Source organism: Colobus angolensis, unplaced genomic scaffold, assembly GCF_000951035.1.
Source record: "Colobus angolensis palliatus isolate OR3802 unplaced genomic scaffold, Cang.pa_1.0 Scaffold239, whole genome shotgun sequence".
NCBI lineage: Eukaryota > Metazoa > Chordata > Mammalia > Primates > Cercopithecidae > Colobus > Colobus angolensis.
The window spans coordinates 711,667-736,063 of NW_012115588.1; the positions used below are offsets into that span (position 1 = coordinate 711,667).

Below are 24,397 nucleotides of genomic sequence, written 5' to 3' on the forward strand. Positions count from 1 at the left end.
AAAAAAAAAAAAAAAAGTGGGAAAGGACCTCTGCCCCATCTCAGTGAGATGTCCAGTCAGTGCTGAAAAAGGAATCTGGCGTCATCCTTCTGTACTGTTCCTCTTTCGTTCCCCAATCAGTCATCCAGTCCTGTCCATTTTACCTCATAAATCTCTTACGTCTGCCCACTTCTCTCCTCTCTCCTGCTGCCACCCTATACTGAGCTAGGTCTCTCACCTGGCTTGCCGTGGCCACTTGACTCTGTGCTGTCAAAGTGCTGACCTGCAGCAAGATAAGCTCAGCTGGGGCTTGGGCCAGAGTATAAATCATCTGGAAAATCTTGCTATAAAAAACCTCCGCTGAGCTAAACAGTGTGCTCAGTGACAAGGTAGATTTCTCTCCTGAGGCAGACTTCTTATCTCAAGAACTGGTAGCAAATGGTTCAGGGACCCTGGCAGCTGGGCCACTATGGGCCACACTCGGAGTGGCACCAACCCTCCTAGCTCTCTGTCTCCTTTCCTCTCCAATCCCCTGTCCACCAGTGACCAAATAATCTTCCCACCTTGCAAAACTTATCAAGTCACCCAACTTACTTAAAACTCTGTAATAACTCTCCTTTAACCTCAGGATAAGCTTAAACTCCTAGACTGCCCTGATGCTACCTCTCCAACTCATCTCTGACCACTTCCCATCTAGCATTCTACTCCCCACTCATAAGAGGCAATGCTCCTCCACGTGCCATGCTCTCTCCTACCCTAGAGCTTTTGCGTCTGCTGTTCCCTCTGGCTAGAACTCATGACTCTTTTGAAATCAACCTTCCGGTTTCAGCTTAGTTGCATTTCTCCAGAAGTCTTCCTTAGTCCCAGAGAGACTGGGTTGGATTCCCTTGGCAATGCTGCTTCAATACCCTGCGGTTATTCTCCTTCATACTGGTTATTGCAACATACTATAATTGTCTGCTTATGTTTTGGTCTCTCTCACACTAAACAGCTCCTTGAGGGTAAGGATGACGTTTTGTTCACCATAGTACCTCCAAATTTTAGGACAACACTTGGCACCTAAGAATAATGAATGAACGAATGCTCTTAGAAAACATCTCAGAGCAAGCATGGCAAATCCAAGACCCGTGAGCCACTTCTCTCCCCAGTGGTGCACATGGCAGACTGCTAGTCAGTCATGGCACGTGTTCAGTGCTGAGGCCAGATGTAGCCTTTTTAACATAATGATCTAGGTGGCTACTACCAGATAATCAGCAGGAATGAGAAATGTACCTTATTTACCATCCCTGGTCTTGTCCAATTTCCTCTCTCCTCACCATCTTATCAGTAAAGAAACCAAGGCATGACTAATCCAAAGGCATTCAGGGAAAACAATGCAGGCAGGTGTGGAACTCTAGGCCCTTGTCCCCCAGCATGGTTCTTTTTCTAATATAATCACAAGAATGCACTAGCCCAGTATTTCTTAGATCTTACTGTCTATAGGACTCTTCTGGAAGCCCAGTTAAAATGCAGATTCGGAATCATAGGTCTGGGGTGGGGCCTGAGACTCTGCATTTCCTACTAGTGTCCAGACAATGCCAAGGCTGCTTGTCAATTGCAAGTCTTTCTCGTGGGATTCTTGTACATGTTGAAGTTTGAGAAGCACCAGTGTGTTTCTTTCTTTTGAAACAGAGTCTCGCTGTGTTGCCCAGGCTGGAGTACAGTTGCATGATCCCGGCTCACTACAACCTCCACCTCGTGAGTTCAAATGATCCTCAGCCTCCTGAGTAGCTGGGACTACAGGCATGTGCCATCATGCCTGGCTAATTTTTGTATTTTTAGTGAATACAGGGTTTTGCCATGTTGGCCAGGCTGGTCATGAATTCCTGGCCTCAAGTGATCTGCCCGCCTCGGCCTTCCAAAGTGCTGGGATTACAGGCATGAGACACTGCGCCTGGCCTGAGCAGTCTCTCTCTGTCGCCCAGGCTGGAATGCAGTGGTGCGATCTCGGCTCACTGCCAGCTCCACCTCCCAGGTTCATGCCATTCTCCTGCCTCAGCCTCCCGAGTAGCTGGGATTATAGGCACCTGCCACCACACCCGGCTAATTTTTTGTATTTTTTTTAGAAGAGACAGGGTTTCACCATGTTAGCCTGGATGGGCTTGATCTGCCCCTGACCTTGTGATCCACCCGCCTCGGCCTCCCAAAGTGCTGGGATTACAGGCATGAACCACTGCACCTGGCCTGACCAGTGATTTTCAAATGCTCTGTAGCTGTGAACTTTTCCTTGAAATGAAATCTTTTGCAGATATGCATCTGGAAAACAGGTGAAAGGGAGCCATAGCAAAGGAAGTGGAGGCAGAGGCCCTGCCTGCCCAGCCTCCTCCTCCTCTCACAGTGCCCTCTCTGACATGTATCTTCACAGGACACTAAGGCTTCTGGGAGCACAATCTAAAAACCACTACACTAGAATGAAGAGTGGATATAGAGACAAGATGTTCTTTGGGTTCGAGTTCCTGGTCTTGCATGTATTAGTTTATGTTGCTCTGCACATATTTTGTTAGAAGAGGATTCATCTCTCTAGGACCATCTCAACTGAGGATAAAGATAGTTCTGCAGGCCGGGCGCGGTGGCTCAAGCCTGTAATCCCAGCACTTTGGGAGGCCGAGACGGGTGGATCACGAGGTCAGGAGATTGAGACCATCCTGGCTTACACGGTGAAACCCCGTCTCTACTAAAAATACAAAAACTAGCCGGGCGAGGTGGCGGGCGCCTGTAGTCCCAGCTACTCGGGAGGCTGAGGCAGGAGAATGGCGTAAACAGAGGTTGCAGTGAGCTGAGATCTCTCCATTGCACTCCTGCCTGGGCAACAAAAACAAAAATCTGTCTCAAAAAAAAAAAAAGATAGTTCTGCTTCAGGATCCACAGGGCTGATATAAAGATTTGTCTAACAAACGTGAATGTACAATGTGCACTGTGAGGCAGTATCAGGATGCAAAGTCCTTCTATTTTTCCTTTTAGTATCATTAAAAAGTGAAAACCTAAGCAAAAAACCGAATCACAACAAAACAGACAATCACGACACTAGACGTATGCAGAGGTTGTCCCTTTTCCCAGTGGTCCTGGGACTCTGGGAAGGAGAGGATATGGAATCCAAGTGATGTTTCCCCGAGGCCCTCTGCAGTAAGCAGGAATCCGTTCCCACCTGCCTACCGTCCCCCAGTGAGTAGTCAGACAAGGTGTTGGTTGGCCTGGATCATGGCTCTAGAATTCTGTAAGCTTATGGGGAAGTATTAGGCTCAGAAAGTGAATGTGGAGTCTCCCTACCTCCTCCTCCTGCTTTGCTGTAGGCCAGAGTGGACTGGGCAAATCAACGCTGGTCAACACGCTCTTCAAATCCCAAGTGAGCCGCAAGGCCTCCAGCTGGAACCGGGAGGAGAAGATCCCCAAGACAGTGGAGATCAAAGCTATCGGGCATGGTGAGGACCAGACAGGGACCCCTATGGGCTTTGTTCAGTGAGTGCCTCTGCTGGAAAGGGGAAAGAATGGGGCTTATTGAGGAATAAGACCAATAAAAGGCAACCTTAAGACAGAACACACTTGAGTACTGCACTCTGAAGCAAACCCCTTAGACTGCTGGTTCAGGGAAGAGAGAGCAGGGAGCTCAAATGGAAGGAGGGGGAATTTGAGGTGGATGATAAAGTACAGGATTTAGACAGGTAGAAAGAGGTAAGGAGAGGGCGGGTGTGGTGGCTCATGCCTGTAATCCCAGCACTTTGGGAGGCCAAAGTGGGAGGATCTCTTGAGTCATGGAGTTCGACACCATCTTGGTCAACATAGTGAAACCCTATCTCTCTTTTTGTTTGTTTGTTTGTTTGTTTTTGTTTTTTGAGACGAAGTCTCTCGCTCTGTCGCCCAAGCTGGAGTGCAGTGGCGTGATCTCGGTTCACTGCAAGCTCCACCTCCTGGGTTCATGCCATTCTCCTGCCTCAGCCTCCTGAGCAGCTGGGAATACAGACGCCCGCTACCACACCCGGCTAATTTTTTTGTGTTTTTAGTAGAGATGGGGTTTCACCATGTTAGTCAGAATGGTCTTCATCTCCTGATCTTGCGATCCGCCTGCCTCAGCCTCTCAAAGTGCTGGGATAACAGGCGTGAGCCATCGCGACCGGCCCGAAACCCTGTCTCTTAAAAAAAAATTAGCTGGGTATGATGGTGCATACCTGTAGTCCTAGCTATTGGGGAGGCTGAAGCGAGAGGATCGCTTGAGCTGGGGAGTTCGAGGCTACAGTGAGCAGTGATTGCACCACTGCATTCTAGCCTGGGTGACCGAGTGAGACCCTGTCTCTTAAAAAAAATAAAAGACGAAGGAAAAAAGAAATGAGTAGAGAGGGGTTTCCAGGTACAGGGAACAGCATGAGCCACGATTATCGAGATGGAGAAGACCCTAAATTTGACTTTTCCAATAACCGATCCTGAAGAAGAGGCCTGGGTCTCCCTAGCTAGTAGGCTGCCAGGTACCCGGGGTCAGCTGTAGGACTGACCTCTCTGGTACATTTTGTTTTCACCCCCAGTGATAGAGGAAGGTGGTGTTAAAATGAAGCTGACCGTCATCGACACCCCGGGCTTTGGAGACCAAATCAACAATGAAAACTGGTATCTGTCTGCCTCTGAGATCTTTGCCCTAAAGACTCTGCTGGGAAGATACTTGCTATGGTGCAGATTCATTCACGTTGAGAACCATCTGCACCCTCCATGCTCTGCAGTTCCCGACAGCCCAGGCAGAGGCCAGGGTCCCTGGGGAGCTCCACCCCTGCTAACTAACCATCCAGGAAAGCCATCGATGCGGGGGCTGAGGGGGAATCCAGCAGCAGGTATTCTAGGCCCACCAGGGAATGAGATGGATGTAAGGAGATTGCTACCAGACCGTGCCTAAACTGAGCCCTAGGTCTTGTTCTTCTGATGCACCTATCTACTTTCCCCCGCCATCAGCTGGGAGCCCATTGAGAAGTACATCAATGAGCAGTACGAGAAGTTCCTGAAGGAGGAGGTGAACATCGCCAGGAAGAAACGCATCCCTGACACTCGTGTCCACTGCTGCCTTTACTTCATCTCCCCCACAGGACACTCGTATGTATCAACCCCACCCCTATTGCCAGGCCCGGTCTGATTCGCATCATCTGTGTCCATTCTGGATTGGATGATCCATACGTTAACTCAGCTAGGGAGGGCCAGATGGGCTGGAATATAGTCATGGCCCGTAACCTTGCGATTCCCCAGACTTTCCATGAGGAAGTCTGACTTTCTTGCTAGGAGGTTAAAGCTGTCCAACATCAACCACCAGTATCTGCCCACTGGTGTCCCAGCAGCACAGCACAACTGTATCAGCAAAGAGGACTTGGTGTGTGTGAGCAGAGGGCACTTCATTTATTCACCAAATACCTGCTTTGGAAAATAATTGGAGTTGGGAGCAGCAAGAAGGGTGAAATAGGGCAGGGCTCCCGCATTGGGGCTGGTGTTTGGAGGGTAGGGACCCAGCCGTAGGCATTTGGAAGGTACCAGCCTGGAGTGAGGCATCGAGTGTCCAGGGATGAAGGCCAACCATTGTAGTGAAGTACTGTCTGATAGGCAGAATAAGACACACACAAGCGTGTTGGGAACTCTGATTGTGAGTGGCAGGTGGGCCCATGAAGGAAGTGCTGGGAACAGGCAGAGAATGGAGATCCCAGGGGGGAGGCCAGCAACCTTCCTGCAGAGATGGGGGGAGGGGGTCCCATAATGTTACTAAGCCCAGATTCTGGGCCAGAGTTAAGCTCTTCAGAGAATGGCACAAGCAAGGTAGGCCCCAAATTTTGTAGGAACCAGGCAGTGATGGTAGGGGGAGGAGAGAGATGAAACAAGACTCCTGAGAACTCAACAGAAGGCTGGTTTTATCCCTCCCTAGGCTTCGACCCCCCCAGTCAGAATGAGGCATCAGACAACCTATAAGTCCCCGAGGTTGCAAAATAGAGCCAAGTTGGGGTCTCAGAGCCTCAAGTAGGATGGAGGCATAGACTATCAGATTGTGGGAAGGGCAGGGCCTCTAGCTTGGCCCTGCAGGACTAACTCTGGGGGCTAGGAGGAGACCTGTAAAGAAGTAGTCTGATAGGCAGAACAAGGCATACACACTAGGCATGGTGGCTCTCACCTATAATCCCAGCACTTTGGGAAGCTGAGGCAGGAAGACTGCTTGAGCCCAGGAGTTCGAGACCAGCCTGGGCAACATGGCAAGACATTGTCTCTACACAAAATTTAAAAACTAGCCAGACATGGTGGTGTGCACCTGTGGTCCCAGCTCCTCTGGAGGCTGAGATGGGAAGATTGCTTGAGTCCTGGAGGTCAAGGCTGCCATAAGCCAATGACCATACCACTGCACTCCAGCCTGGGTGACAAAGCAAGACCCTGTCTCAAAAAAAAAACAACAAAAAAAAACAAACACACACACACAGTGTCATTTTGTTGTTGTTGTTGTTGTTTGTTTTTTATTTTTAGGACAGACAAAAAAGGAAAAAAGACACACATGCAAAAGACATATGAGTAGAGACAACAGTCCATAGGTGCTCCAAGGAGAAAGAAATCCCTGAGTCAGAAAAGATGTCATGAAGTGGTGGTTTGAGGGGGGCTCACAGAGAGGCAGGATCTGCATGGGGACTGAAGAAGAAAAAGGCAGGTGTTGAGGCTGCCCTGCAGATGGCAAGGCAGTGGGGCTGTGTCGGAGAGGAGAGGTAGCAGCCTCTGGGCCTCAGCCAGATGCCCAGCCCAGTCCTCTTCTCCCGCGGTGTCCTGGAGTGGTGGCGGTGGCTGAGTTGGGGAGGGCGAGGTGGCTCTGACGATCCCACCTTTTCTGTGACCCAGCTTGCGACCTCTGGATCTCGAGTTCATGAAACACCTCAGCAAGGTTGTGAACATCATCCCTGTCATCGCTAAGGCTGACACCATGACCCTGGAGGAGAAGTCGGAATTCAAGCAAAGGGTGAGAAGGCCCCTGTCTTCTTTTCCTGTTCCCATCCCCTCCTTTCTCTCCACTGGGTTCAGGCCATCTCCTAGCCCTCATCATTCTGACTTTACCCCCACCCTCAGCCCTCCCCCAATTCTCCACCCCAGCCCCTACTTAACCATTCAAAGGGCTGAGGTTGGTGGTATCTGGGGACTATGATGAAGAAAAGATGGCGCAGCTCCAGGCTGCTTTCTTCCTGCCTTCCAAACCTATCTGTGAAGACCACTGAATACATGTATCACTGTGAACATAAGAAATCACTCCTCAAACGTTAGCCTACTTGAAGGACTAGACAACTAGACTGATGATTGAGTCATCTGGCCACTAGTCCTCACTGACATCTTCTTCATTTTTTTTTTTTTTCTTTTGGAGTCTCTCTCTGTTGCCCAGGTTGGAGTGCAGTGGCGCGATCTTGGCTCACTACAAGCTCTGCCTTCCGGGTTCTCGCCATTCTCCCGCCTCAACCTCCTGAGTAGCTGGGACTATAGGTGCCTGCCACCATGCCTGGCTAATTTTGTTTTTTTTATTTTTAGTAGAGACGGGGTTTCACTGTGTTAGCCAGGATGGTCTTGGCTAGTCTCGATCTCCTGACCTCGTGATCTGCCCGCCTCGGCCTCCCAAAGTGCTGGGATTACAGGCCACTGCCTGAGCCACCGCGCCCGGCCGTCACTGGCATGTTCTATAAGCTCAGCCCTGTGCTGGATGTACAGGGTTGGGGAGGGGAGATGTGAGAGAAATGAAAAGACAATTGCTGCCTTTAAGAAACTTACAATTGGCCGGGCACGGTGGCTCAAGCCTGTAATCCCAGCACTTTGGGAGGCTGAGACGGGCAGATCATGAGGTCAGGAGATCGAGACCATCCTGGCTAACACGGTGAAACCCTGTCTCTACTAAAAAAAATACAAAAACTAGTCGGGCGAGGTGGTGGGCGCCTGTAGTCCCAGCTACTCGGGAGGCTGAGGCAGGAGAATGGCGTAAACCCGGGAGGCGGAGCTTGCAGTGAGCTGAGATCCGGCCACTGCACTCCAGCCTGGGCGCAGAGCGAGACTCTGTCGCAAACAAAACAAAGAGAATTAACAACAATCCTACATCAGGGTAGTGTGCTAAATAAAAAGAAAAAAGAAATTTACAATTGTCTGGGGGCGGTGGCTCATGCCTGTAATCCCAGCACTTTGGGAGGCCAAGGCGGGTGGATCACCTAAGGTCAGGAGTTCGAGACCAGCCTGGCCAACATGGTGAAACCCCATTTCTACTAAAAATAAAGAATTAGTTGGGCGTGGTGGCATATGCCTGTAATCCCAGCTACTCGGGAGGCCTAGGCAGGAGAATCACTGGAACCCGGGAGGTGGAGGCTGCAGTGAGCCGAGATCACACCACTCTGTGCAGAGCAAGACTCTGTCACAAACAAACAAACAAACAGACAGACAAAACTTACAATCAAATAGAACAATGAAGAGGTCCTAGATGGTATCCTGGAGAAGGCAAGACTTAAGTCGACCTTGAAAGAGGGCAGTCTCGGAGTAGGGGGAGCCTCACCTTTCTTCCTTCCAATCAGGAATATAACATGCAGGGATCTGAGCACTCCCCAGTGCACTCAGCTGTGCTGCTTGTATAAATCTCAGCCTCATGGACCCTGAGATGAGCAAGCTGGTTGCGAGGCGCCTGGGACCTAAAGTTGCACCTCCTAGCCTCTTCCTCCTCTCAGGCTAGGCTGTAATTGTATAGCTGGGGCTTGCCTTTATTCACCATCCTCCTGCTGCTCAGGGTCTCAGAGTTCAGAGATGACTGTGGATTATCCAAGGCTGGATTCGGCTCTCTGACCTCAGCTCACACACATAGGTGCACACACCCCTCTTTTCCATTATCCTAACACTTGACTACCTTGCTTCTTCTCCTCGCCTCTAGGTTCGCAAGGAGCTTGAAGTAAATGGCATTGAATTCTACCCCCAGAAGGAATTTGATGAGGATTTGGAGGATAAGACGGAGAATGACAAAATCAGGGTGGGTGCCTGGGGCTTTGCTGCTCTGCAGATGCCCCCTTGGGACCTCTGGGATGTGCGTTGTGCACGTCCTCTGTCTTTTCACTTTCTGTACTGCCCCCAGCCTTGCCTGACCCAGACCAGAAGTGACATGGGGGGAAGAGGAGGACTGTGGCCCTGGACTGTGAACCCACAGAAGGGCTCCCTGTACCAAAAACGCCTTCTATCCCCAGACCACACAAAAGCCTTCTTTCCCCCCACAAGGTCTGGCAAAAACAGTATGTGAGGTGATGGGAGGGGCAGCAGGCAGGAAGAGCAGTGGGCTGGGGTCCAGGGTGATCTATGCTGTGGCCAGACCCTGCCTCAGTTTCCCCTCTATGAAATGCAGGGGTTAGATTGAGTGACTTATGGGCTATCTTCCCCCTCTAGAATAACTTTAAAAAAATTAAATTGGCTGGACGTGGTGGCTCATGCCTGTAATCCCAGCACTCTGGGAGGCCTAGGTGAGAGAATCACTTGAGCTCAGGAATTCAAGACCAGCCTGGGGAACATGGCAAAACTTATCTCTACAAAAACTGCAAAAATTAGCTGGGTGTGGTGGTGCATGCCTGTAATCCCAGCTACTCGGGAGGCTAAGGCAGGAGAATTGCTTGAACCTAGGAGGCAGAAGTTTCAGTGAGCTGAAATCATGCCATTGCACTCCAGCCTGGGCAACAAGAGCAAAACTCTGTCTCAAAAACGAAAGTACAAAGCTCTCTGCAGCTGAAGGACAGCTGATTCCTGAGGTTAACCAGCCAGGCAGTGGTACAATCGGGACTGGACCCAGGACTCTTGAATCTCAGTCAGGTGCTCTTTTCAGGAGACCAAGCCTTGCCCTTGCCATCAGTAGTATCTCTGAATGAGCATCAGAGGTGTGTGGTTCAAGGCTAGAGGACCATATGCTGTCCTGCTCCTGGATCTCCAGGTTGTTGGAGGATGACGGTGCACATGTGTCTGGTTTGTGTTTCTGCCCCATATAGCAGGAGAGCATGCCTTTTGCTGTGGTGGGAAGTGACAAGGAGTACCAAGTGAATGGCAAAAGGGTCCTCGGCCGAAAAACTCCATGGGGGATCATCGAAGGTAATTCACTGCATCTTCTGGAAGAACTGGTTGCTGATCAGTTATGTAGTCACCATTTATTAAGCATCTATAGATCAAGGCACTGTCTCAGGACATATGAAATGAATGCCAGCCAGATTCTGCTCATAAGGAGCTGTATTACAGTCTCATTGAGAAGATGATGCTCACAGGCAGGAGTAACGAGAGACTGATTTAGCACCTGACTGGGTGGCACTGACTTGGTGCATCAAAGGAGTTCAGAACATGGAGAGATTAGTAAGGCCTGGAAAAACTGGAGAAAGGTTTTCATAGGGAGAGGGATGTGATCTGACAAACTGCCGAAGGGTTGTTCAGGTGTTGCCATTTCCATTTTATTATGAATGGATGTGACCTTGGGCGGGTCTTGATGATTCTGAAAGTGGTCAAAGAATCACTTCAATGATTTCATTCAATATGATAACCCAATGAAGGGAGGAGGGCGGGTGCTCCTGTTCTCAGAATATAAGCCACTGAAGCACTGGAAGCTTAGGTTAAAAGGCTTGTCCAAAGTCACATAACTCGTTAGTGGTGAAACTTGATTTCAGACGCAGATTTTGTTTTTTTTTTTTTTTTTTTTTGAGATGGAATCTTGCTCTGTCATCCAGGCTGGAGTGCAGTGGCCCAATCTCAGCTCACTGCAACCTCTGCCTCCCGGGTTCAAGTAATTCTTCTGCCTCGGCCTCCCAGGTAGCTGGGACTACAGGTGCAGACTCTAATTTTTGTATTTTTTATTTAGCCCAAAAAATTAGCCCAGCTAATTTTTGTATTTTTCATAGAGACGGAGTTTTGTCATGTTGGTCAGGCTGGTCTTGAACTCCTGACCTCAGGTGACCCATCTGCCTTGGCCTCCCAAAATGCTGGGATTACAGGTGTGAGCCACCATGTCTGGCAATTTTGTTTTTATTTTTAATAGAGGTGGGGTCTCATTATGTTACCCAGGCTAATCTCGAACTCCTGGGCTCAAGTAATCCTCCCACCTTGGCCCCCCAAAGTGCTGGGATTACAGGCATGTGCCACGGCACCCAGCCCCTTGTCTTAATCCTCATTCTGTTCCAACAGTGCTTGGCCAGTGATTTGCAAATACTAGGTATTCAATATATGTTGAATTGGATTTGTCATGTAGTGCATGACCTTTTTAAAATGGCTCAATTATTTTCTCTGTGTTACTTCCAATCGGATTATAAGCTTCTGAAGAATGGGAAGTGTGTCTTAGGCCTTGGCCAGTTTCTCAGACTTGGTATTAGTTTTCTCTTCTATACAATGGTAAAAATTATAGTCCCTCTTGGCTACTATTCCACAGCGTCTAGAAGAGTGTTGTGCCCATTGTAGCTGCTTAATAAATATTTGTTCAATGAATCAAATCCAGTACACCCAAGTGAGCAAACCTCTGGAAGGGTTAGAAAAAATAACCTGTCCCATAGCTTTCTCCTAAATGCCTCCGTGACCCGAACAGAAGTTCACCTCCTGGGTGTTGCTGTATTAATGAACTGACTACCTGTTTTGCTTTGTTTTGTCTTGTTCATAGTGGAAAACCTCAATCACTGTGAGTTTGCCCTGCTTCGAGACTTTGTCATCAGGTAAGATGTCTCCCCTCCAGCTGTGTCCTTTTTTTTTTTTTTTTTTTGAGGCAGAGTCTTGCTCTGTCGCCCGGACTGGAGGGACTGGAGTGCAGTGGCCAGATCTCAGCTCACTGCAAGCTCCGCCTCCTGGGTTTACGCCATTCTCCTGCCTCAGCCTCCCGAGTAGCTGGGACTACAGGCGCCCGCCACCTCGCCCGGCTAGTTTTTGTATTTTTAGTAGAGACGGGGTTTCACCGTGTTAGCCAGGATGGTCTCGATCTCCTGACCTCGTGATCCGCCCGTCTCGGCCTCCCAAAGTGCTGGGATTACAGGCTTGAGCCACCGCGCCCGGCCCCAGCTGTGTCCTGATGGCAAGTTGAATTATTTGGGATCAGGGTCTATATGTTCAGATTCATCTCCTGCATCTCCAGGTCTCTCTGACAGAGCTTTCTGCCCCAGTTCCAGCTCCTGTCACAATCTGGAAGGGGCTGTAGAAGAATCCTTAGCTCCTGGGATTGGGTCCCAGTCACTGGGTCCAGTCACTCGAAGTGATGTGTGTCACCACCTCCTCTTCCTGCCCCTAACTGCAGCCCTCTTCTTACCCTGTGTCCTCTAGGACCCACCTCCAGGACCTCAAGGAAGTGACACACAACATCCACTATGAGACTTACAGGGCCAAGCGGCTCAATGACAATGGAGGCCTCCCTCCGGTGAGCGTGGACACAGAGGAAAGCCACGACAGTAACCCATGACGACCACTTCTCTGTGTCATCACACATACCCACTTCACACACACACATCCCAAATACCACCAACAACCACCTTCTTCCTCTCAACTCTGTCCCACAGGCAGGCCTGTCTGGTATTTGTGGAGCATCTTGTCTACATCGTGTGTGTGTGTGTGTGTGTGTGTGTGTGTGTGTGTGTGTGTGTGTGTGTGAAAGGGAGAGCGAGAGAGCCTGTGTGTGTGCATGCAGGGGTGAGGTATTTTCACTGCCCTCCCTGGAGAGTCCCTTGTAAGTTTGGCTCCTCCATGCGTGTCCATTATCTGTCTCCTTTCCTTGTGTCCCAAAACAAAGCTGTTTTGCCTCACTCAGGAGATCTCGGGGAGGTTTCATTTAAAAGTGCTGGGAGCAGGTGAGCCACAGGCAACTCTTCTCTCGGAACCTGCACACAAACTGGGGCTACAGAGATTCTCCAAGGACAGATGGTAGCGGAGCTAGACCTGAGTAGGGGGCAGGGAGTTCAGGACAACCCTCCCTGTAAGTTGGGGGTGGTCTGGAGGTAAGGCTGGGGCTTCCTGGGAAAAGAAAGGCCATGAGAAGGCAGAGAAGTAGGCCAGAACTGCGTTCTTGCAGAAAGCATCAGTGCCTACAAGTGGAACTCCACCCTTCAGTCTGTGTCGTGTTCACTGTCCCAAAGCTACCACCTGTCACCAGAGCCTACTGCTGCCCTCCACTCACCTGGCCTCTGCTGCTGGGTCAGTGCCTGTCTCTGCTTCCCACTCTGTCTTCTTTCTCCCTTTCCCTCCTTCCCTCATACACTGCTTTCCCTCCCTCTCTCCTGCCTGTCTCTGACATCTCTCACTTCCTTTTAGATGAATCTACTTTAGGTTCATTCCTATATTTAGCATTTATGCCCAGTCTGCTTCCAGAAATGACTTTAGGCTGCCTTCACATAAAATCACAAAAGTACAGGACAGTATAAACTGAGATTGCCAGAGAAATCTGGGGCAAAGAAAGGAATAGGAAAGAAAGTTTCTGTAGTCAAGCACTGGAACAGGCCCTGAGCTCATAGGCAGCCAGTGCAAAGAGGGAAACACAGTGAGTTACGCAGTTCCCAGTGTCTAGTTAAAGGAAGCACACATGCTAGTCACGTGAGACAACCTTTTAAGGGACATCAGGTTCTAGAACTAACTCTAAAGAAGTATCAGAAACAATATACGTTATTTGTCTTTCTTAGTGATTTGGCTTCAAAGACAGAATTTTGACCACACCTCCCTTTTCTCTGTCAGACTTCTCCCCCTTCTAAGCAGGCTTCTCTGTTGCTCCATTTGCCTCATACATACTTCACTTCTCTTTTCAATTCCCCATCACTTTTGTGCTGAAGCTAATTACATTTATGTCTGTCTTTCTCTGCTTATCCCTAATTCCCTCTCCTCCTGACTCCTACAGACATTCCCAATGATACCCACCCTCATACATTTAGGCTTTTCTTGCCTTTCCCTGAAGCCCTATATTAATGCATATATTTTCTCCGTTTGTTTTACAAGTAAGTTACTCTTTTCCTTTAATCTGTAAGATTCATGAAATTTGGGGCCGGGGAAACAATTTAGCCTTAGGAACGGGAAAACACCAAGTGAAACTGTTTACAATAACCTCATACAACCTCCTGTCCCATCTCCTGGTTCAGCCTAGGTGTTTCACTGGTCCTCTACGAATCCCAGCACTTATAATCCCAGTCTTTTATCACTCAGGTGCTAGGAAAAAACATAGACTCAAGACCCAAGATTCAGTGGACCAGGAGAAAGGTGGGGGGTGATCAGGTCACTGGTGACCCCAAACCTATGGTCTCGATCTTTCCTGGAGGCTGCCAACCCAGCCCTCATCCTCCCTTGCTCACAAAGTTACAGGGTAGGCACCTGTCATGATAGAACAGCAGCAGTGCTACAGCCCAGAGGTTACTACATTTCAACAGAACAGGGATCCTTGGCTGCTATAGAAGCAGTCCTGTTTGGAGACCTTGGACCAGCAGGGGAAGATCTATGGGCATGGGAGGTGGACGTTGGAGAGGCTGAGTAGGAATGGTGCCTGGCACCCCTAAACCATAATCTCAGCCTCCCTGGAGAAGCTATTTTATATGTCTTCTGCCAGCTGCTGGTCTCCACACCCTCAACCATTCTCAACCCCCCTGCAGGGAGAAGGCCTCCTGGGCACTGTCCTTCCACCTGTGCCAGCCACCCCCTGCCCCACTGCTGAATGAAGTCCATTTCAAGCGCTGCTTCTCCCTCCATTCCTCTCAGCTGTTATTGCTGCAGGGCCAGGCCCTTTTTAGTGCTGTGCTCATCCAGCTCACCAACACAGCCCCTCTCAGCCCTCAGTAGGTGGGAGGGGCCAGCTGCCTCTTTAGGACAGTTGCATCCTCCATTTATCCAAACCACTCCTCTCCTCCCAGTGGAGTGGGGTTCTGCCAGCACTGCCCTACCACATCATCTGTGTCAGCTGGTCCCAGCCCATCTGCAAGGCGAAAGAACTCATTAAGAGTTTCTTCTGCCCTTGTAAGCCCATCCCAGCTACTCGTAACCATCTCTAAGGGCAATGGCATTGCTCCCTACCCATTCATCTGCATGAGCTACTCTTGGCTTCCTTAAAAGGTCAAGAAAGCAATTTTTCTGTTTACTAGATTTATTGAGATCAGCTGTGTGAGCCCCAACGTGGGACAAGGGTGTCTCCTTCATCACTTAAAAGTATTCATGAGAGTGGGTCACTACAGATGTTGGGGAGCAAGGGCTAGGATCACTTTTTAAAAAATCACCACTTGTGGCTGGCCCAGAGTGCGGTTGTACATCCTCCCCACCTCGTAACGCAGCTACTAAGGAAGAGTGGTTTTCCTAAGAAGACATTGCTGGAGTTGACGTTCTTCTGTCCAAACAAACAAACAAAAACTAAATACACAAACCCCCAGAAACCCACAATACGTACACGCTAAGGAAAAACTAACACCCTTCGGTCCACTCAGCAATAAGAAGGATCTCTTCCCACCTACCCTACCTACTTCTACCCCCAATCCTCTTCCCCATTAATGTGAGTAATGAATTAGCCTGGCCACAGGTGGTCGCTGTAGGCTAATGGAAAATACCCAAGGGAGGGCAAAGCCCCCCATCAGATGCATGAATGTTTGCGAATGTTGACTGCCACTGCCCCACACACTGTGTCTTTACAGAATTCCCCTTTGCCCACCCCTTCCCTGTCTCCACCTGGACACAACTTGCTCAAAGGCTGGTGACTTGTGGGCCATTCATCTATAACCAAGTCCTGATGGAGCAAGAGGCCCATACCTAGGGGATGCAAGAACGACCCATTTCTAAAATGTTACCAGTCCCAGCCAATCTTATGGTGACATTACAGTTAAATTTCCCAATTGAAAACAAGCAGACACTCAAACTGGTCCTGTAATTGTTGCTAGACTTTATGTGTTGTACAACTAAACATTGCTGTTTGAACAGTAACTGCCTGGCCTGTCTTATTTGTGCTCCTTGACCAAATCAACCATTACGTCATCTCACCCATGTGTGGAGGGTGAGGCTTTCTTGGTAAGAAATAGCCACAGCTATTAGAGATGAAAACACTTTGTGAGGTCAGTTCATGTTCAGTTGGCGTGAGGTCGGGCCTCAGTCATTATTTTCTAGTGTTTCATATCCAAAGTGAGTAATAGATGGGAGGTTGAGGTGGGAGGATGGCTTGAGCATGGGAGGTTGGAGGTGCAGTGAACTGAGATCATACCACTGTGCTCCAGCCTGGGCAACAGAGCAAGACCCTGTCTCAAAAAAATAAAAGCAACAACAAAATGAGTGAGTGATGGAACTATTGCACCTGACCTTGAGGGATGCTGTGCAAAGCACAGCCTGTCTCCAGTGAAAATGATGCTTATTTCCATTCAGTTAACTTTCTGGCTTTCCCCTCCTTTTTCCTGAATGTGTAAGGACCAAGTCTATGAAAGGAGTGGACCTGGCTGGGCGTGGTGGCTCATGCCTGTAATCCCAGAACTTTGGGAGGCCAAGGCAGGAGGATCACTTGAGCCTAGGAGTTCAAGGCCAGCCTGGGCAATACAACGAGACCCTGTCTCAAAAATAAATACATAAAAAATAAAATAAAAGGAGTGGACCCATCTTACCTAGATACCTGCTTATTTTACAGTGAATAAGGATTAAAACTTAAGCACTAGCTTGTATCTTTCTTGAACTTAAACCAACCCTTCCTCTCCTTAAGGTGCACACTCTTTATGGTAGCCAGCAAATAACACAGTATTTCCTTATATATTATTTCTCTGAACGTGACGACTGTAGGCAGTTATGTTTGAGGCCTCAACATTCTGTAGGGTGAGTGCAAGGTACAGATGAATGGTGGGAAGTGGTTTGGAGGGGTCAGAGTTGGAGGAAGACGAGGCAGGAGGCTCTTTGAGTGATTGAAGTAAAATGACGAGGGCAGGAAGTAGAGTAGCATCATGACATTGAGATGGAGAGAAATGAAATGTGAGTTACAAAGCAGTTTGATGAACATAAAATGTCACAGCTGAAAGAAACCTGAGAGCTCTTCTATTCAATGCCTTCATACAGATACATGGAAACTGAAGTCCCGAGGACATAATAATCTTTGCCCAAGGTTGCTCTAGTAAGTCTTGTATTTTGAAGTAAATTTTCTGAAATCAAGATACATTTACAATTGATGGGATGTCAGTTTATTTGGCAACTTTTTTTTTTTCCTCAGTGGTACATGAAAAATTGTAGCATCTTATACTTAATAGCATCTTAAATTCCATGAAATACAGTAGTCAAGAAGAGGTTTACATCTCTTTGAAGATCTCTGATACTATTTGTGAAGTTTATTTTTATTATTTGAAATAGGGTCTTGCTCTGCCGCCCAGGCTGGAGTGTGGTGGTGTGATCACGGCTCACTGCCATCCCCAGCTTCCATCTCCCTGGCTCAAGCGATCCTCCTGCCTCAGCCTCCTGAGTAGCTGGGACTACAGGTGTAATCCACCACACACGGCTAATTAAAAAAAAAAAATTTTTGTTAGAGACAAGTCTCACCATGTTGCCCAGGCTGGTTTTGAACCCCTGAGCTCAAGCGACCTTCCCGCGTGGGCCTCCCAAAGTGCTGGGATTACAGGCGTAAGCCACTGCGCCCGGCCTGTATTTGTGAAGCTTAAAGTAAATAAGAACATGTACAACATTTTAGTCCTCAAAGCAATTCCAGTATAATGTGTCCCACCCCATTCCCACCATCACCCTGGAGGAAGCAGGGCAGGCATGAAAGATGACCCAGAGACAAAGGCGCTTTCGATCCTGGAACTGGCAGGGACTCGATCCTGGAACTGTCAGGGTCTCACTCAAGGGCTTCTGGGCCTCCGCTGGTTGAAGAAAGTTCTGCGGGCCTAGGGAGGCGAGCAGTTGTTCTGGACCCCTTCTCCGAAAGGCAACAGTTTCCTGGCCGGGCGAGGAGGGCGCAGGGAAATCCTGGCTGGGGTTCTCGAGACGACTGCCTTTAATTTTCATTCCTGACAGGACCAACCCAAGTCCATACCTAAAGGCATGGGGCTAAGGGGGCAGGTGAAGTCGGGTGGCCACCCACCTATCACTCACCCCTTCGTGCTCTAGGGGGCGGGGCCAATTCTCAGGACCCGCTCCTTTATCTCGTTTCTCGGCGGGGGCCCACCCTGACTCCGCCCCCCGCCCTGCCTCGCCACGTGACCCGCTCTCGTTCCTCCTCCTCCTTACGTCATAATCTCCGCCCTCCTCAGAGCCACACCCCACGGCTCGGCGCCAGTCCCGTCCCTTTCCATCTGCGGGGCGGCAGGAGGAGGCCCGAAACAAGACGGCGGTGAATCAGAGCCACACCGAGAACCGCCGCGGGGTCCTCATCCCTAACGGTGAAAGGTGCCTGAGGGGAATCACGGCGTGCTGTCGGAGGAGAGGAGATGAATGGGATAGACATCGCGGCTCGCAAGCTCTCAGCGAGTCAGGGACTTTGCCGCCTTTTTTGGGCGCGGCACTCTTAGCTCCGACCCCGACCTTGGGAGCGCGCGCCCACTCACTGGTGTTGCGGCATGTGGAGGTGGCGGAAGCAGCGGAGGCCGGAACGCGTGGCCTCGCGCGTTTGAGGGGCGGGGGTGGGAAGGTGCCTCTTCAGGGCGCAGGGCCGAGATGCGTGCCTCCTCAGGGCGGGGAGGGTGTGCGAGCCGCGTGTCTCCTTTTAAGAAAGGCCGGAGCTGACTGGCGGTCGTGAGCAGCCGGGGGCCCTCGGTGGTAGCGCGGCTGCCCTTGGGTGCCTGTGACTTTGTTGGATGAGGACAGGTACTAGGCGTGTATCATCTCCCCCTACTCCCAGGAACAAAGTGTCGCCCTTTGGTAAGAAGGATGAGGAGGTGGAGTGTGGATTATTCTGGAAAGATCTCAAACTGTTGTGGGGCTTCTCCTTGGCTCTCGGAACTTTCCAAAGCCCTGTTTCCTCCTTGCTCCAACCAGGGAGATGTCTGCTTTTAAAAACAGAAGATTGAAAAGATTGAGGCCAGGTATAGTGGCTCATGCCTCTAATCCCAACACTTTGGAAAGCTGAGGTGGCCCAGGAGTTTGAGACAAGCCTGGGCAACACAGTGAGACCCCATCTCTACAAAAAGTAGAAAATTAGCGGGGCATGGTGGTGTGCACCCATAATCCTAGCTGCTTGGTATGCTGTGGTAGGAAGATCGCTTGAACCCAGGAGTTCGGGCTTCAGTGAGCCCGGATTGTACCACTGCACTCTAGCCTGGGTGACAGAGCCAGATCCAGTCTTAAAATAAAAGATGGGACTGAACAGATGCCTGGGCAGAATGAAGCACTGTTGGTCGCGGAAAGCTATGGAACTTACACCAGTTGCTTTGCTCCTTGCGGTGCCTGCTGCTGGAGCAGATTCAGCCGGAGGGGTGCCCATCTCCACCTTCAAGGCAGACTTGTTCACTAAGGGCTGACTCCACTGCACTCCCCTCTTTACCCCACACGCCCCCTTTCCCGTTTCCCACACTCAAACTCATTCTCCCCCACTGTGCAGTTGTAAATTATGCTCCTTTCTGGGCTCTGACTTGCCCTTAATTTCCTTTTCTCCCACCCAGCATTGAAACTGAAGCTGGATAATGTGCTTGGGACCAGCATACCCAGGTCGGTTTGAATGCAGTTGTCAGGAAGATTGAGGTAGACATTACCAAATGTTGATATCCAGATTTTTTCTTCTATCTTTCCTTCCTCCAGAAAGTTTTCTTGACAGATTTATATGGGCCTTAGAGGTTGTATGTCCTCACGTGCTTCCTATGTACCTCTGCTGCTTTGTTACGTTTTGTGGTAGATGATTGCTCACCACTCTGACAGTGGTGTCCCCGTGCGCACTTACTGGGAGCCATTTGAGCATTTGTCATTCCAAGGTGTGAAGCCATTTCTTTTTTTTTTTTAAGACATTTTTATTTTTCCAAATTTGTTATTTATTAGGAGTGACTGAAATAAAAAATATAATTGAGTCCCATCACCATCATCATCATCGAAATGGCTTTAAGAGAAAACTGGTCAGATGAATATTACTGCTTCCCATTTACAACCAATAAATAGTTGCCACTGATAAATTGACAGCGAGGAGTCTGTCAAGAATGCTGAAGATAGCTGGGTGCAGTGGCTCACGTCTGTAATCCCAGCACTTTGGGAGGCAGAGGCAGGTGGATCACAAGGTCAGGAGTTCAGGACCAGCCTGGCCAATATGGTGAAAGCCTGTCTCTACTAAAAATACAAAAAAAAAAAAAAAAAAGCCAGGAGTGGTGGCGGATGCCTGTAGTCCCAGCTACTCAGGAGGCTGAGGCAGGAGAGTTGCTTGACCCCAAAAGGTGGAGGTTGCAGTGAGCCGAGATTGTGCCACTGCACTCCACCCTGGGCAATAGAGGGAGACTCCGTCTCAAAAAAAAAAAAAAAAAAGAATGCTGAAGATATGTTATATAATACAACATGCCTGTTCACAGGGGGAAAAATCCTAGGAAATAACTTACGTGTACTTCTTGGTTTCATCATACAAGAGAAGCACAAAAGCACCACCCATGCCTCTGAGAACATTGGACCATGCACCCTTGAAAAAAGCTTTGCCTCCTTCATCATGAGTAATCTTCCTCCAGCAGTCAAGTGTGCCTGTGTACATGATGTCAGTTCCTTTGCGTCCTGACTGCATCATCATGCAGCGGTGAACGGTGTTAAATGGATAGGAAGTCAACCCAGCAACGGCAGTGACAGTCTGTGCATCATCCAGCTGATGACGATGTGAGTGTCCTTGGGATCTGGAAGCTTTCCCTTTGCAGTGTCATAGATACTGAAGTAGGCAGCAGGCAGCTCGATAGATAATACCCTGCACATACGTGTTAAAGCCTTGGTACAGGCTCTTAATCTCATCAGATCTGTAGATCTTAACCAGGTGGTCACCGAAGACTTGGAATTCCCTTTCAGCTCCAGCTTTGCCCACATCAGTTGCTAGACGAGTATGGGCAAAATCAAGAGGGTACACAAAACAAGGACGTGGCCCCAGTGGTACCGCCTGATGCCAGATTCCCTGCAAAGTAGCACCAAAACTGGGACCTTTTGTCCGTACTACCCAGGAAGAGCCTCTTGTATTTATCTTTGAAGGCGAAGTTAAGAGCCTGGGTGGAGGAAGTATCTGATGACATTGACCAGGTTACTGCACCAAAAGGACAGGACTCCCTGCTCCTTAGGAATATAGACCATGCAGTCTATAATGCCCTTGTATTGCTTATCTGCAGTGATCTGCTTGCTGGCATGCTGCACCTGTAGCAGCAGCTTGACCCACTCGATGGGTGCTACCGCCGTCTTGGAGGTGGCTGTGGCCACTCCATCTGCCAGGGAGTCCTTGGCGAAGGACACAGTGGCATCCGTCATATTGAAAAGAGGAGGCAGGCTGCTGTGGGATGGGACTGGTCTGGGAACCAGCTTTGACTCTGGGACTGCCTGTGAAGCCATTTCTAATTTGGTGTTTGGGTGTCTTCTCGCTTGGGCTGTGAGTATCTCTCTACTTTGCTGCTTGTGTGTTGGAGGAAGGGAAGGAAGCATGTTTTAAAAAACAAAACACAGAAACACTGATTTTTGTGGTCTTTTGAATTGCTGTCATGGGATCCATTTTGTGCTCCTGAATACTTAATAGCATTTATTGAATACTTAAATATTTCAAGTACTGTTCTTAGTTCCAAGAGCTTTATACTGTAGTTAAAACCACTCTATCGGCCAGGCATGGTGGCTCATGCCTGTAATCCCAGCACTTTGGGAGGCCAAGGCCAGTGGATACATGAGACCAGGAGTTCAAGACCAGCCTGGCCAACATGATGAAACCCCCGTCTCTAGTAAAAATACGAAAAATTAGCTGGGCATGGAGGTGCACATCTGTAATCCCAGTGACTCAGGAGGCTGAAGCATGAGAATTGCTTGAGCTCGGGAGGCAGAGGGGAGGTTGTAGTGAGCTGAGATCGTGACACTGCACTCCAGCCTGGGTAACAGGGTGAGACTTTGTCTCAAAATATAATAAAACAAAAAAAACTCAGTCTGTCTACAGTGAAGATCAGTACTGTTTCCCTCATTTCACAGGTGGGAAAACAAAAAGAAGTAATTTGCTTAAAGTACATGTCGGAGAGCTTGGATTTAGATTTGAACTTAGGTACTGTGCATTAACTCCTCTACTCCAGCTGTCCCTCAAAAAAGAAGAGGATTCTTTCTCTGTTTTCTTCTCACGAAAGAAGGACCTATTAGTACCCTAGCTTCCTGGATAGAAACTAAAGAACCAGAGATAGTGGTGCACATCTGTAGTCCCACCTATTCGAGAGGCGGAGGTGGGAGGATTACTTGAGGCCAGGAGTTCAAGACCACACTGAGCAAAATACTGGGACCTCATCTCACAAAATAAAATTTAAAAAAAGAAAGAAAAAAGAAACTATAGCCAGGCATGGTGGCACATGCCTGTAATCCCAGCTACTTGGGAGGCTGAGGCAGGAGAATCGCTTGAACCCAAGGAGGCAGAGGTTGCAGTGAGACAAGATCACACCATTGCACTCCAGCCTGGGCAACAAGAGTGAAACTCCATCCAAAAAAAAAAAAAAAAGTGCCAGTTTATGAGGTAATTAGATTGGTTCTCTCCAGAGGTAACCTGCCAAGAAGAGATGCTATAGATGTTACTCTTATACTGTAAAACATTGTGAAATCAGATAACTTTAAAATGATGTGTTACAAACTTATAGAAAAAGCAGTTGTGACTGTGGAAGCCCAAGGCTTATATCCCAGCTCTGTCTTACACTAAATGTGGGTACAGTGTTGCCACTGTTTGTAAAATGAAAGCTAATATCCTCCAACCTGTGTGCCTGACGTGGTGGTTAAAAGGATTAAGCAAAACAATAGTTTGTAATTTATTCTGTCAGAGCAAACTGCTGGTAAATAAAAGGGAGTCAGTCAGTTGACTAAAAATAATTTTTTTAAAAAAATAAGAAAAATCCTAATAAAACAAGTTTGTATTTTATAATTGTATACAAATAAAAGATGTTATTAAAAAAAGAAACCTAAAAAAACTTGAGTGGGAGAAGATTGATTCTATGAGGAGTCTTCAAAAAGATCATGGAAAATATGAGTTACGAAGAAACTATGCATGGATTCCAGATTATTTTTCCACCAAAATTAACTCGTACTAACTTGTTATAATATAACTGAACAGGATTTAGTTTGAGGCACTAAGAAAAATAAAATATCAATTTGAAAAAGGGCTCCTATCAGAGCAACATGAATGCTGCTAAAATTGAAAGAAGAACAAACATCAAATTTATGGTAAAACTTGGATGGAAGAATGGTGAAACCACTGATGCTTTAGGAAAAGTTTATGGGGAAATGGCCCAAATAAATCAGCAGTTTACAAATGGATAATGTAATAAGAGGGGACAAGAGGCCAGGCGCAATGGCTCACATCTGTAATCCCAGCACTTTGGGAGGCTGAGGCAGGTGGATCACTTGAGGTCAGGAGTTTGAGACCAGCTGACCAACATGGTGAAACCCTGTCTCTACTAAGAATACGTAAAATTAGCCAGGTGTGGCACATGCTTGTAATCCCAGCTACTTGGGAGACTGAGGCAGGAGAATTTTGGGAACCCGGGAGGTGGAGGTTGCAGTGAGCTGAGATCATGTGACTGCACTCCAGCCTGGGCAACACAGCAAGACTCCATATCAAAATAAGTAAATAAATAAAATTAAAAAAGAAGGGACAAGGGGTGGGTGCAGTGGCTAATGCCTGTAATCCCAGAACTTTGGGAGGCTGAGGTGGGTGGATCACTTGAACCCAGGAGTTTTTAAGACCAGCTCAGGCAACATGATAAAACGCTATCTCTACTAAAAACACAAATAAATAGTTCGATGTGGTGGCATGTACCTGTAGTCCTAGCTACTTGGAAGGCTGAGGTGGGAGAATCACTTGAACCTGGGAGGTGGAGGTTGCAGTGAGCTAAGATTGTGCCACTGCACTCCAGCCTTGGTTGGCAGAGTGAGACCCTGTCTCAAAAAAGAGAAAGGACAAGATTATGTTAAATACGAAGCCTGGTTGGGGCACAGTGGCTCACGGTTGTAATCCCAGCACTTTGGGAGGCCAAAGTGGGTGTATTGCCTGAGGTCTGGAGTTCCAGACCAGCTTGGCCAACATGGGGTAACCCCATCTCTACTGAAAATATAAAAAGTTAGCTGGGTGTGGTAGTGGCACCTGTAATCCCAGCTACTTGGGAGGCCGAAGCAGGAGAATCGCTTGAACCTGAGAGGCAGAGGTTGCAGTGAGCCAAGATCACGCATTCCAGGCTGGGCAACAAGAGCAAAACTCCATCTCAAAAAATAAATAGGCTGGGTGTGGTGGCTCATGCCTATAATCCCAGCACTTTGGGAGGCCGAGGCGGGCAGATCACAAAGTCAGGAGTTC

At 48.6% G+C, this 24,397-nt stretch overlaps 2 protein-coding genes and 1 pseudogene across 3 annotated transcripts in view; 2 read left to right on the forward strand and 1 right to left on the reverse strand.

The window, feature by feature from the left end:
• Positions 1-15,897, forward strand: part of SEPT3 (septin 3) — a 23,575-nt gene extending 7,678 nt beyond the window's left edge. The window contains exons 3-11 of the mRNA XM_011945106.1: positions 3,309-3,437; positions 4,533-4,614; positions 4,951-5,088; positions 6,853-6,970; positions 8,900-8,995; positions 9,993-10,092; positions 11,636-11,687; positions 12,286-12,379; positions 14,586-15,897. Of these exons, the coding sequence (XP_011800496.1) occupies positions 3,309-3,437; positions 4,533-4,614; positions 4,951-5,088; positions 6,853-6,970; positions 8,900-8,995; positions 9,993-10,092; positions 11,636-11,687; positions 12,286-12,379; positions 14,586-14,651 (875 nt within the window). The 3' untranslated portion in view covers positions 14,652-15,897. The remainder of the gene's footprint in view (positions 1-3,308; positions 3,438-4,532; positions 4,615-4,950; positions 5,089-6,852; positions 6,971-8,899; positions 8,996-9,992; positions 10,093-11,635; positions 11,688-12,285; positions 12,380-14,585) is intronic.
• A 1,800-nt stretch (positions 15,898-17,697) lies between these two features.
• Positions 17,698-24,397, forward strand: part of WBP2NL (WBP2 N-terminal like) — a 35,258-nt gene continuing 28,558 nt past the window's right edge. The window contains 2 exon segments of the mRNA XM_011945150.1: positions 17,698-17,770; positions 18,189-18,324. Coding sequence (XP_011800540.1) covers positions 17,698-17,770; positions 18,189-18,324 — 209 coding nt within the window.
• On the reverse strand, positions 20,259-21,397 carry LOC105514015 (annotated as a pseudogene). Its single transcript, XR_001002114.1, has one exon. The product of XR_001002114.1 is annotated as an ADP/ATP translocase 2 pseudogene (transcript).